The 14,135-nt window shown below is 36.6% G+C and overlaps 1 protein-coding gene across 2 annotated transcripts in view; it reads left to right on the top strand.

Annotated features, from left to right (window-relative positions):
* The window catches only part of zmynd19 (zinc finger, MYND-type containing 19), a 28,239-nt gene extending 15,421 nt beyond the window's left edge, over positions 1-12,818 (top strand). For both annotated transcript variants that reach the window (XM_084114658.1, XM_084114657.1), the window contains 3 exons: positions 9,434-9,574; positions 9,671-9,851; positions 11,289-12,818. In XM_084114658.1, coding sequence (XP_083970784.1) covers positions 9,434-9,574; positions 9,671-9,851; positions 11,289-11,432 — 466 coding nt within the window. In that variant the 3' untranslated portion in view covers positions 11,433-12,818. The remainder of the gene's footprint in view (positions 1-9,433; positions 9,575-9,670; positions 9,852-11,288) is intronic.
* The last annotated feature ends 1,317 nt before the right edge of the window (positions 12,819-14,135 follow it).

Below are 14,135 nucleotides of genomic sequence, written 5' to 3'. Positions count from 1 at the left end.
TATCGTGCCTGCAATTTCGCAACTGTCGCATCTCTCTGCCGCTCTGCCTCCCGCTTTGGCTACCTTTCTCACCCGAAGAGGCTTGCGGGTGTCGCGTTTTAAGGTGATACATCATAGATGATGTGTTACTACTGTATTTAAGCACTGTATCACACAAGTTGCAACTTACATCTGTCATTCTTTTTGGTGAAATGGTCCCACACGCTTCTTTGCACGCTTCATCCTGTCGTCTGCCCTGGCTCTAACCTCGAGTATTTCAGCCCGTAGCCTTTACTTTTCGCAAACCTTGTGAGCGCGCGAACCCAAACGGTGTGACCTCGCGCCAAATGTTTTTATTGGTTTATTAAGTACAAACAGGCGAGTTATGAAAAATTGAGTGTGAGGGATTTGTTCACTTCACACAAAAAGATCTTGGAATGAGATGGCTAACTGTAGTAGCGTTTAGTCCGCTGTCTATAATAGCCTAATTTAGAGATCACTTTTTTTTTTTAACCGACTACCGATAACTGATAGTTGCACCAATCAACTATTGGTACCGATATATCGGCAAAACCGACGAATCGGTCGACCTCTAATATAGGATGCGTTTGGTATACGAGACAGTAAAGCGCTTCATTGTACCTGTCTTGTGCACAACATTAATAACTACTGGGCCTGTCATAATATTATAATGAGAACCCTATTGTAATAAAACCTTGTGAATTATTGGGGTAGTTGCCGTGTTTCAGTGTGGTGTTGTGGGAAGAAGACATCCATAGCACATTTTGACAAGCACGTCAATTTCGTATATGCATTCGCGTCATTTTGTGCACATAATAGTAATAGTATGTTTATGTAATATAAATATCTGATATTCCATATTATATTATTAATAATATTCCATATTATTCCCTCAAGTCCACTAATGTGTTATTTCGCCAACACTTCGTGGCCTATGCATACTAGCTTGCTTGATTTACGTTAGTTACGCGCATTTTCGCGTTACGTTAAGTGTTTCCCGTTAAGTGCTTTCGCACCAAACTCCAACGATGGTACCTCAACGTTTCATGCAAAAGTTAATATCAGATCATTTTAGAATACAGTATAGGATGTACCAAATATTCTTCAGTTTTATGCAAATCAGAAATACGACAAATAGAATATCTGATCTCTGTCATATGGCCAAAAAAAGTTTTTTTGCATAGTTGTGTTTGAGACAAAAAAAAAAACTGTAACAATGTATCTTAAAAGCTAACACGATGTAACCTTGCTCTCACTTGAAATGTGTCCCCACATTAAGTCCTTGAATTTGAGGATATTGGACCTGGAAAGTTCTTGAAAGGTCCTTGAATTTGAAGTTAACCAAGGTGTGGGAACCCTGTTCTTCTGAAGACGTAATTAGTTCAAGTTCAGATGTGTGTGATTTTGTGAAAGCATAAGTTGTAATATTACATTTTTGTATAAATCAGATTTTTCTTATGTAGGATGCATTCCATTGAGTTAATTAACCTTCTAGCAAAGCGCTTCAGTTTACGGGTGTTCATTCAGCTCTTCAGCTTCAGCGCGCACAGCTCAAACAGCAATGATGTTTTTTGAAACAAAGATGTTTACTATTACTGTAATATTAAAAAAAGGGTTTCTTTTTTGTATTTTCATATTTTATTTATCTGTGGCACATGCATTTCTTTATATGTTGCCTAAGTAATGTTGTCCAATGACTTGTTTGCATTATTTAGGTTTTTTAATTTATTTATTTTTTGTCAGGCAATAGATTTTTTGGTAAAACTTTACAATAAGGTCTCATTTGTTAATGCATTAACTAACATTAACAAAGGTTATTGCTGTTAGTTCATGTTGGTTAATAAAATATTTGTTAATGTTAGTTCACAGTGCATTAACTAATGCTAACAGATGAATCTTTGGATCTTAAAAATGTCTTATTAATAAATCCTGTAGAAGTATTTTTCAATCACTGTTAGGTCATGTTAACTAATTCTACCAAATGAAACATTGTAAAGTGTTACCAATTTTATTCTATAAAGGAAGTCGGCCATAGAAGTGTAAAATTAATTTTAAAAGATAATAAATCTTACACTGGTTAAAACTAGGCTACTGTATTGTATATTTTTGATTTATGTTGAAGTTTTTGGGACATGGCTTTTAGCGGTGAGCCTTTTGTTTTTGTAATCTGGCTCTCAAAGTAAATTGAAATTTAATTATCGGCCAATAACTCGGTTATCGGCTTTCAAATATTAAGAGTTATCGGTATCGGGCAAAATTTCCATATCGGTGCATCCCTAACAAAAACTGTATTTTTTCCTTCTGGTTTCAAAGTGTTGAAGTCTCCTTACTAGTGTTGTCACGATACCAAAATTATTGTTTCGATACCGATACCAAGTCAAGTATTGCGATTTCGATACTTTTTCGATACTTTTCCTGAAAAGGGAGAAACACTCTCAAATATCATTGCTGTGCTTTATTTTAAAACCGGGACAACATTCTAATCATATAACACACTAATAAATGAACATGAACAGCAGATATATTAAACATTTGAACAAAATATGAAATATCAAAATATAAAAAATAAATTAGAGCAATGACATTCAAGGTAAAAAAAAGGTTAAAAAAAAACATTCAAGGTAGCAGCATTATCTCATTTATCATAAGATACATAAGAGCTTTATCTTGATTCTGAACTTTGAATAAAAATATGAACAGCGATTATATTAAACAATGTTTAATATTGGTAACATATGATAAGCCTCATTGGTGATATATTTGACGTGGGGAGAGAGTTGTGGAAGGCCTACACTTCATGTTAAACATAAATTTATAGCAGCAAAGACAACGTCGGCAGTGTTGACGGCAAAATAGGCTACAGAATAATTCGTTCTGTATTAAGAGGTGCAATATTTGAAAATCGATAATACTTTTTTTAAATTACATTTATATTGTATTTATGTCAAAACTTTCAAACATCAAAGTGTCATTTATTAATATGTATTCGTGTCAAAATTACATAGAAACATCTTTTCCTATTCTATTTTGCCTGGAAACGCTTCCAACACGCTTGCGTGTCGCGTGAAAAATAGGCGTCGGTTCTTTTCTAGCATGCACGCGTTTTCCGCGCGTCTCGAGCTGCGCCCAGACGCGTGTGTCACGCAGGCAGTTAACATGGGAGCCGAAATGAAAACGGACACGACACGCAGCCAGTGTGTCGCCGGCCATCTGGAACGCGGTCATTCTTAGAAGTATCGATACTAATAAATGAAGGAATCGTGACGTTTTTAATTTCCGATTTACTTTTGAAGTATCGGTGCACCGTGCAACAGAGCAAGGTAGGCAACGTACTTCCATATGTCACTCCTCGCGTCATCTTTTTCTACGAGTCGTGGACCACTTGTGCTCGCACATGCAGCCATTTCGCTGTAGTGTTTTGTCACATGACACTGACAGCGGCAGGTTCTTTGCTGCATGCGTCAGGAAAAAAACACAGATGTCCATAGGGAGGCTTTTTTTTTATTTTATTTTTTTTTAAGTATCGATACTGATAAATTTAGTTATCGTGACGTTTTTAATTTCCGAGTATCGCAATACTTTTGAAGTATTGGTACACCGTGCAACACTACTCCTTACCAAAAGGTTACTTGTTAGAACTAAAAAAAAAACATTAATATGAGTCAACAACAACACATGAAGTACGGTTGGCGTGACTTTAGTTGAAGTATGCCGCTTTTGGCATCAGATAAAAATTCTACAATTATTTTAGAGCTCCTTGGATTCAAGTTATTTTCTTCAGTTTGAAAATATTATATTATACATTTATATACTGGATATGTAAAAATTTTCAGTTGTCAAGTTTTTTTTTTTTTGTTAAATTAGTCATGTTGCCTATAGCTTGTGACCCTTAAATCAAATCACACTCTTAAATTTATGACAAATTACTGCGTTATTTATTCACAAACAGCAGTAACTTAATGTTATTCATGTAGTTTGCTTTTCATTTTATTAGTGTAACAACGCTCTCTACATAAATAAGACTGTATTTGTGCATTTGTATTATTCTAAATGTCTTTAGGCTACTGTTTTTCATAAAAAATACCATAGTGTTTCCCCTACAATGTATTCAGCAGCGGCACAGGATTTTCAGCGCCGCTGCAAAATCTTCACATGATCAGTAATATCACGACATTCACTTCATTCACTTACACACCTAGAAAAACACTGAGACATGGCGACCAGCGGCGCTGCTAATGCGATGGCTCTGAATCCACTTGTTGACAAGAAAGGAGGAAAGAGCCACATATGGAAATATTTTCGATTAGGCTAATGTCACGTTGCCATAAGGGGCTGTTCACATAGCGTGTTTTTTTGCTCGTGCAAATTCGTTATTTCAAATGCATCTCATAATAGAAGCGGCGCGCTCGTTTTTCCAGGCGCGCTTCTGTTCATGGTTGCATAGCAACAACAGACGCCACGGGAGAGTAAGCGCTTGTGGAAAGGAGAAAGTGGTACGAACTGCGAAATTGGTACCGAGAACCGTGGATTTTCTTAACCTTGGCTTGGCTTGGTCACCCACGTAGCATTCAATTACCAAAGAGCCTTAGAGATCTTCTATGAAAAGCCCAGAAAAATTAAGTGCTAACAGATTGGGTGTGGCCTTTGCCATTAAGATAAAATTTTCAATAAATTGTAAATAATCTTTTTCTGGGTTGTGCGGTTTCATTTTTCCCCTATCAATTTCTATCTTATTCAGGGTTTTTCCTGGGTCAAAATTGGTCTTCGGTGGTGGCTGACCGACATGGTCATCCACACACAGCAAAGAGTACCCTAGTACTACCCACATGATCCGCAAGCCCAATATTGACAATAAATGTTACATTTAAAATAAATACAAATTTTTTGTGATTTTTTTTTTTTTTTTTCTTATCCTATTTATTCATGAAAAAACGATCACTGTCAGGCTAGATAGTAAAAGAAAGCGATTACAACTTATTTTATATCTATACCTTGATGTTTGTTTGTTTTGTTCCTCGTTGTTAATATTTGGTAGTTCATTCTTTTTATTTTCTTTTTTTTGGGGGCCATCATTTTCTTCCAGACTGTGGCTGAGAATTATTCAGTTTTAAACCTCTTCCAAATTATATATAGACTATGCAATTATCAGACACAGATATACCTGTCACTCTCACTGTCATCCTTTCTTGCCCTCTTTGCAAAAAAAGCTGTGATTTTTCCACCACTGGCTTTCATTGTTTTGAAAGATAAAATCCTTTTTTGATAGACCTGATAATTATTTTAGTATAATCATATAAATTAAAAAGTAGCATTAAAAACGTAGCGTTAAGATGTAATAGTGTAATTTTTTACCATATAAAATTAGCAGCTAGCTAGCAACAGCTTGATTTGTGCTTTGATCTAGTTTCATCTCACTCCAGTCTAACTTTAAACTTTAATGATTTTATAGGTAATTTACTACACATGTCATAGGCCTATACATACTGTGGATTATTAAGGCTAAATTATGGCATGGGGGCGGGGGGGGTTATGGCATGGGGTGGTGTAATTTTTTTAATTGCATCACAATAAGTGTATTGTGATTGTCAAAACATTTTAGTAACTAAACTGAATCTTGTTAGGTTTAGTGACAACATGTTATGTTAACATGGTACACTTTCTGGTAAGCTACGCTTTTTTATTATTCCAGTTCAATTCAATTATTGTGATTTTGATTTAATATTGACTCATTTGGATAAATATTAGGTAGGCTAATAGGCATTAATTTTTCTCTAGAAAAAAACAACTCACCTAATGCTGTAAACATACAGAGAGCCCTATCAGCTGGCAGTATTATTTAAGGTTAAAAATAACACATTAAATATAATGGTTTTTTTTATTATAATAACAACTTTATTTAATAATTTAAGTAAAAATATAATAAATATGCAATATAGTACACATATTTAGCAAAATACTCTCTATAGCTCTTTTTTTCTAGCCAACTAACGTGCCTATATTATGGTCATTAAATGGCTTTCATGAGGTAAATGTTATGTGACAGTTGTTCTCCAGCTGTTTTATTGACCCCTTTGTTTGACTGATTGGGCGATATTATGCATGAGGAATATACATTTCGGTAAGTTGTACTGTATCTTTCAACAGGGTTATTCGTGATTAACGTTATTTTACTATCAGCTAGAGATGATCGGGTCACGTGCCGCTAGGGATCTGTCGCGTCACATTTACAAGCGCCAAAACGGTATTTATTGTCTGAATTTCGTAATAAAAGTGACAGAATCTGAGAGCTGAGATTTTTTTATATCATAAGTAACCTGCTCTGTCTAGTCTGTCGGTCTCCGTGTCCTCTTTGCTTCGCGATTTTTCTGTGCGTGAGAAAATGGATGTGTGGCGTGAGAGCGTGTGAAAAGTGTCAATTGCGTGAATGCGTGAGAGTTGGCAGACTCAGCGCTAATTCAGCAAAAATATTCTCTGAATGCACCACGTGAAACATGGATTCGGTCTTCCGACCTTTAGGATCAATTGATTTTGATGCGAGGGAGAGAGCAAAGACAGAACTGAAGACGGAGAGTGCCCGCGCGGGGATGGGGCGCTGTGATCGTTCTCTCCGTCACTCCGTCAGTAGCCTGCTTCACTCACAAAACCCAATTACATATCAAATAAGGCTTTGGCGGGACAAAAAATCGTTTTGGCGGCCGCCAAAAAATTTTCAATGTATGAAAAACCCTGTTATTGCTGAAAATGAACACAAAAGAAAAACATGAATAATCCTGTCAAATTATAAAATGAAGGTTTCTGTTTGTGATCAGTTCAAGGTGCGTGCTGCAATAATCATGCCTTGAATCGGTTGATGGTATGTCATATTTGTCTCAAAATGTTAATTTCTATGCACAAAACTTGCCAGAAGTCATGGTTTAAGGGGTTATTTATTTAAAAAAAAAAATCTTCCGGAGGTGCATGCCCCCGGCCCCCCCGTGCGCGGCTTGGTAACAACCTCCGGCACTTAACAGCACCGCTGTTGGAAAAATATCTTGGGGAAACACTGCATAGACACAGTATACAGTGGCTGCATAATTATTGTGCAAGTTGATATTCTGATCATATTTTTAAGAAAAGTCATGTTAACTGCAAAGAAAAAAAGGAGTTAATGTGAAGATTTAGGTGTGAAATCATCAGGAACCCTTTAGTCTCCAGTGATATCATTTTCCAGAACTGTAGCATACCTGGAGTCTCCAGAAGTTCAAGGTGTCAGGATCTCTGAGACTTTACTAAGGTAAAGAATCCTGAAATATGACCCACACTTAAGAATCACAAGCTGAAGAGTTGTGAAATGCATGAAGAGTGACAATATAGACAGCCTTTATAGACAACCTATCTGTCTGAAGACATAGACACATAGGTTGAGAGTGACTCTTGAGGGACCACCACCAGTTCAAGTCAGACAGAAGCAGCTGTGGCGAGGGAGTCATGCTGTGAGCTGGTACTAACAATGAGCAAGACTTACCTTTCAGGGTTAGGAGATGGATTTGAAATCAACTCCCAAAACTTAATAAGAGATTCTAGAAGATCATTTCTTCAAACAGAGGTATGAGAGGATGTTGTGCTGGTCCTTAAAGTCCCTGTAAAGGCAATTCTAAAAAAAATTCTAAACGCATTATAAATGTTAGAAATGTATTGCTAAAATATATTATAAAGACTGTGAACTGTGAAGTACTGAATTGTCATACTGAATTGTGGAGTTAGACCGTTAAACAGTTTTTCACCATTGCTGTGTTCCGGATTTTTTGGGCGGGGCTAAAGTCGATCCAATCTGCCAGACTTGCCGACTGCAGCTTTAATTTTGACTTTACAGGGACTTTAAAGAATCACTCCCAACCCATCTGTCTATAAAGCCTATAAAAAACAGTCTTCACGCGTTTCACAACACTTCAACTTGTGATTCTTAAGTGTGGGTCATATTTCAGGATTCGTTACCTTAAAAAAGTCTCTGAGATCTTTTACTTCTCGAGACTCCAGGTAGGTTGCAGTTATGGAAAATGGTGGCACTGGAGACTAAAGGGTTCCTGATGGTTTCACACCTAATTCTTCACCTTAATTCCAATATTTTTTTGCAGTTATTCTTGGCCTGTTTTTGTATGACCCTGCTCAACCAATGACCGTTTTACTGACGATTGGTTACACCTTAATTTTGCAATTTCTAGTATTGCATTAGTAATGCATCCTTCTTGTGAGTATTTAATCATTTTTGACTTCAGTGCAAGTTAAATCTTTTTGGGCCCATTTGAACACTTTCACTAAGGATTAGTTCACCTCAAAATTAACATTTCCTGATAATTTACTCACCCCAATGCCATCCAAGATGTTCATGTCTTTCTTTCTTCAGTGGAAAAGAAATTACGTTTTTTGAGGAAAACATTGTAATGCGTTTCAAAAACAGGTAGACAGGAAAAGTGACACTGCCTCCCAAAGAAGGCCTATTCCCCGACACCGCCCCCAAAAAATTCCCATAAAGCAAAGCAAAAACAAACTAACAAAAAAAAAAAAAACACATTCAACCACTTTTTTGTTGTTGAGGAAAACGGAAAATTATCGATCGTTTCGCCAGATAAGATTCCATTCCTCAGCTGGGATCGTGCAGAGCCCTTTGAAGCACTTCAGAGCCCTTTGAAACGGCATTGATTTGAACTTTAACATTCTGGTTGCCGTTGAAGCCAATTGTGTGGAGAAAAATCCTGAAATGTTTTCCTAAAAAAACTTAATTTCTTTGCTTGGAAAAAAATATGATCAGAATATCAACTTGCATAATTATGTACGCACTGTAGTTACTTTTTTACCATGGTAGTGAGTTGCAATGCATGGTTTTACCTGTGGTTAACATGATCCAAATACTATGGAAGACCCTATACAATTTTACCCTTTTAAAAATGAGGTTTTTACTATTTTTACTGATGTTACTGTTTTTGTTATTTACATCTGCATCTGCATCTCAGCTAAAGCTACTGCTACGATCAACTCAAGCTATTGTCAAATGTGCATTTCTAAGAAAAAAAAAAACATGTACTATTAATTTGTGAAATGTTCACCTGTTTGGCAAGTGTTTGTCATGTTCTGACGATAAAGACTAGTCTGATGATGATAAAACCACACTTAACTGTTTGGTTTCTACAACTTTCAGTCAGGAGCACAAATCTGCCTTTAAGCTTGAAATAGATAAAGATTGGACATTTATTGTGATAATTATCAATATCGACTGATGTAAAATTTTATCCTAATAATTTTTCGGCCTTATTGCCCAGCCCTACTTTCAGGCAACTCATCGACTAGTTGATTTTGAAAATATGTAGTTTCGCAAATGTAATGTAAACCACGAAGAGGCTGTAAATAAGTAGACATCTTGTTTTAAGAAGTCATGTTTTGGTGTACTTGTTCACAGGGAAAAGCACAGAGGTGGAATCGCTCCAAGTTTCCAAGTAGTTCACATAAACTCAGTCACAGTTGACAACCGTCTAGACAACTTGCGCCTCGTTCCGGTGGGATGGAGTCCCAAACCAGAAGAACTGTCTAGCAAACAACGGTAATTTAGATCCCACATATGAAAGAAACAAATAAATATCTGCTGTTATCTACTCTGCTCAAATTGTATATAAAATGTATAAAATATCCTCTCTAGAGAGCAGTCGCTGTACTGGCTGGCTATCCAGCAGGTTCCTGCAGACCCAGTGGAAGAGCAGTATTTGGAGTTGAGTCGCACACGCTACTACAATGCCAACGGAGAGCTGGTGGAAGAGGAGGAGTGCTCCTGTACCTACTACGAGTGTCACTACCCACCGTGTTCGCTCATTGAGAGGAGGGTCAGTATGATGTAGACACGAAAGTCATTTTATGGGCATTTATTGGGTGTAATTTGGATGAACTAAAAAATAAATACTGGTAGGAAAGTAAAGACGTGCATAGTGGGTTGTCTGAAAACCAAGAACATCAGTCTTACAACACAGGTGCATTTCATTATGTTCACATGGGATGTATTTTAAAACAGCTGGATGGAGTGCAAAAGAATGAAACGGAAAACAGCAGTATATCTTGAGATTAAGTTTTTAAAATGTTTCAAACGAAAAAAAAGCATAATGAGCAAGACAGCAGGTAAATATGCTTACATGGATATATATTTTTATTGCCCAAAATGATAACTTCTCACAAAAATTGATATTTTGAGATTATACGTTCTCATAGCACTGATAATAGTAATTGCTCTTATTAGATCATTTGATACATTTTTCAAAGGTGGTGATTTTTTTATTTTTTATTTTTTTTACACAAAGCTGTGTATCTGATGACTCTAGACTTGTGTGGCATGCATGTGACCCTCATTAGCACTCGCTTTGTTCCCACGGCTCTCGACCACGCCCTGCTTCCCACAATACCATTTTAGTGCACTAAAACCCTCTGAGAGGTCAAGTCATGTCTCATAATTCAATTTGTTTAAACCACTGCTGTGCAAAATATTAAAGGTGCTTTTGCACTAGCACTGGGATTTGATTTGACATCAGAGTTTGGTTCGTTTGGATAATGTGAAAGCTGTTTTCTGAACTCTGGTTTGCACCTGTGAACTGTACCCGGGATCCATCTAAAAAGGGTGGTCTGGGGTATGGTTCATGTGAACTCATTTTGATTTTGAATCTTTGATCATTTTTGATCATTCATTTTGAATGATTTGATAAGTTTTTGTGTTTTCACTCACTTTGCTGACAAGTGTCACTGATGCATTGCAAGCAGAGAGATGTACTGTATATCTCTATCTCATTTCTGCTCAAATATGGACTCCCACGTACTTTAAAACATTTATAGTACATTCGCAGCAGATAGACGCAAGTGCCGTTATTGAAAACAAAACCAAAGGCTCAACCAAAATATAAAAGTGTGGGTTGGCTATGAATTTGCCACCTTCTGCGTCATCATAACCAAGCAACAGGGGTCAGCAAAAACGCACACAAAAGCAAACAATACAGTGATTACGCAATCCAGCAGGGGGAGCAATTGAGCTAAAGGCTAAAACAAATGTAAATTATTTTTTTTAGAGATACTAGTCAACTTAATTTGACTTGTCAGTTGTTGAACTTCAACCATGAACAATCCCATCGTAGTGACAAATTACACGCTTAAAAAGCTAAATGGACCCATATGATTTTCAAATAATTGTCATTTCAACACGTTAACTTTTTTGTTTATTTGATTGAATCATTTATTTTAAGTTGTGACAATATCTTGCCTTTATCTGTGTACTTTTCCAGCTGAGGGAGTTCAACATCTGTGGCAGATGCCAGGTGGCACGCTACTGCGGCTCACAGTGTCAACAGAGGGATTGGCCGGCCCATAAGAAGCAGTGCCGTGAGCGTAAACGGGTTCTGGCGCTGGAGTCTGAGCCCGAGCGATGATCCCCCTCAGTCCCCTGTTTAAAAAACAAGGGAAACGGGGTGTGGGGCGAGACTTGAGTTGAAATGCAAAAACTCACTGGTAGGCTTGGGGACAGTTTTGGTGAGTTGGATGGGCCTATTGGGGGAAAAACATATTTCCCAGAACTTTCACATCTCCACAACTTGCCTATGGGGATTATGGGAAATGAAGTTTTTTTTGTTGTTGAGAGGGAGGTCTTAAAAGCTCCACCTGCTGCTATGGATGCGTTTGATGAAGAAAAACACCATGCCGTCATAACTCTTTCTCTATGGACTGCATTTGAGTATTGACAGTCATGCGCTCGCTTGTTCCATCCACCCTTCTGTCATGAAGTATTAGCCGCCGAGGGACAAAACTGCTGTACAACTGATGATGGGATGGAATACGGACCTCCTCACTGTACTACCCTTCCTCCTCCTCTTCTCCCGGTTGGACTTCTTGTGCACATAACCAAGCACAGTCACTCACCTGCCATAACTTCTACAAGTATACAGTTGATAGCTGTGCAAAATCACACCACCAGTATTGTGTGTGCAATGCCATTTTTGACTGAAGGACATGGTTGAAGTGGTTGAATGTGTTTTTTTTGTTTGTTTGTTTTTGCTTTGCTTTATGGGAATTTTTGGGGGGCGGTGTCGGGCAATAGGCCTTCTTTGGGAGGCAGTGTCACTTTTCCTGTCTACCTGTTTTTGAAATGCATTACAGTCCTATTTACTCTTCCCACTCATGTCATGTATAGTTTTACTTACCATAACAAGCACTCAGTTTAGAGGGATGTCCTGGGAAAAACTTGAAACCCACATGGAAAGTTGACTCTGATTCATGTTGTCAATGTGTACTAAGTTGGATGTCTAACATTTTCATTTGGGTCCCAGTCATTCAATGATTAGTCTTCTTGTTTGTCTTAAAATCTTTGTCAAAATGAGTTTAACTTATGAATTTTTTTTTTTTTTACTTTTTAGAAATTTCTCATCTTGATACAAAAATATGTGCACACAAGTTCCAAGCGTGTCTTCCTCTTACGTCAAGGGCAACTCAACCAAACTGACGCGCACACACAAATAAGCATGTATAATAGATGCATACATGTGACGTTTGTTTGTGTTCGTATTCCGAATAATTTATCTGGTTGGGGTTGAACACTGTGCACTGAATATCCTCACTTTGATTCTTGTTCTTTTCTGAGATATGGGAGTCTGGGGAAGGTTGGTGTCTGTTCTTTTTATTTTTTCTAAGCTATTACCATACAAACATTAAAATGCATAAATATGTGAATGGACAAAGTTTGTGATAACTGACCATCTCTTGTCACTGTAAAATATAAGAATAAAATTAATGAAATAAAATCTCAAATGTGTAAAGTTTAATTTGGTTGCAAAGTGTCTGTTTTGCCCATATCATGTTGTCTTATGAGGGACGTATGTCCTTCAATTTCTTTCTGTTGAACCAAGGATTGTTGTTATTAGGATGTTCGCATTCTGCATAATTTGAATAATTTTGATAACTAACATGAACTAACAATGAGCAATACATTTGTTACAGTATCTATTGATCTTTGTTAATGTTAGTAAAAATCCTGCTGTTCATGTTAGTTCAGTGCATTAACTTATGTTAACAAATACAACCTTTGATTTTAATAATGTATTAGTAAATGTTGAAATTAATATTAACTAAGATTAATAAATGCTGTTAGAAGTATTGTTCATTCTTAGTTCGTTAATTAAGGTTGTTAAATAATGTTAACTAAATAACCTTATTGTAAAGTGTTATCACTTAATTTTTCAATTGATCTATTTTTTTTTTTTTGTAATTTAAAGGTGCAGTATGTAATATTGACAGCTAGCGGCTGAAATGGGTACTGCAGTCCAAATGCAGCACATGGATTGCTAGATTAAGGACACGCAACAGGAGGACCGATCGGAATTGACAATGGGAGGCGAGGAGACTTAAGATGATGAGTTGATTTATCCGTGTTTTAATATGTTTACGTTCAAGGAGATTTTTTAGATGGATGCTTTTTAGGTCGGATACAATCTTCGATCTCTGACCCATTTGTTTATTGGCTTACATCATGGCTGCAATATATGGAATTCCAACTGGCAACCTGGGGTGTCGAAATACTATTGGGTAAACTGGCAGTGGGCGGAATCACAAAGACCAAAACAAAAACGAACATTCCGACACGGAAAGCACATTTCAAAGTAAAATTACTGGCTGTAGCATTGTTTTTCAGAGAAATGAAGTACATAAAATTAGCATGTTTCCTAAATATCTGCAAAATTATTATGGTATTTTTATGCTTGAGTATTTTATTTTATAAAATAAATGTCACTTGGTTTGATGATATATTAACTTGTAATGATGTTGTTCCGAACCTGAATGACTTCTTTTTTGAGAAATGTCTTTACCACAGTTGAGTAAAAATAAATCATAAATTAATTCTATTAATTTAATAAATAAAATTAATTTTAAATTTTGTAGTCAAGTCACCATTTACATAGCGCTTTTTACAATACAGATTGTTTTAAAGCAGCTTTACAGTGATAATAGGAAATAAATGCAATAGATTGTTTTGGCTGTACATCAGCTCTTGAAGAAAGTCATTGTCTAGTTTAAGTAAGTTTTTAATTGATTAATTTTCTGTTGTAAAGATCATTAGTTATGAACTTAGGGGCTGCTTACAC

This window comes from Abramis brama (genome assembly GCF_963993115.1).
Source record: "Abramis brama genome assembly, chromosome: 5".
NCBI classification, from domain to species: Eukaryota; Metazoa; Chordata; class Actinopteri; order Cypriniformes; family Leuciscidae; genus Abramis; species Abramis brama.
The sequence above is the reverse complement of the archived record's forward strand: the minus strand, read 5'-3'. Positions and strand labels throughout refer to the sequence as shown.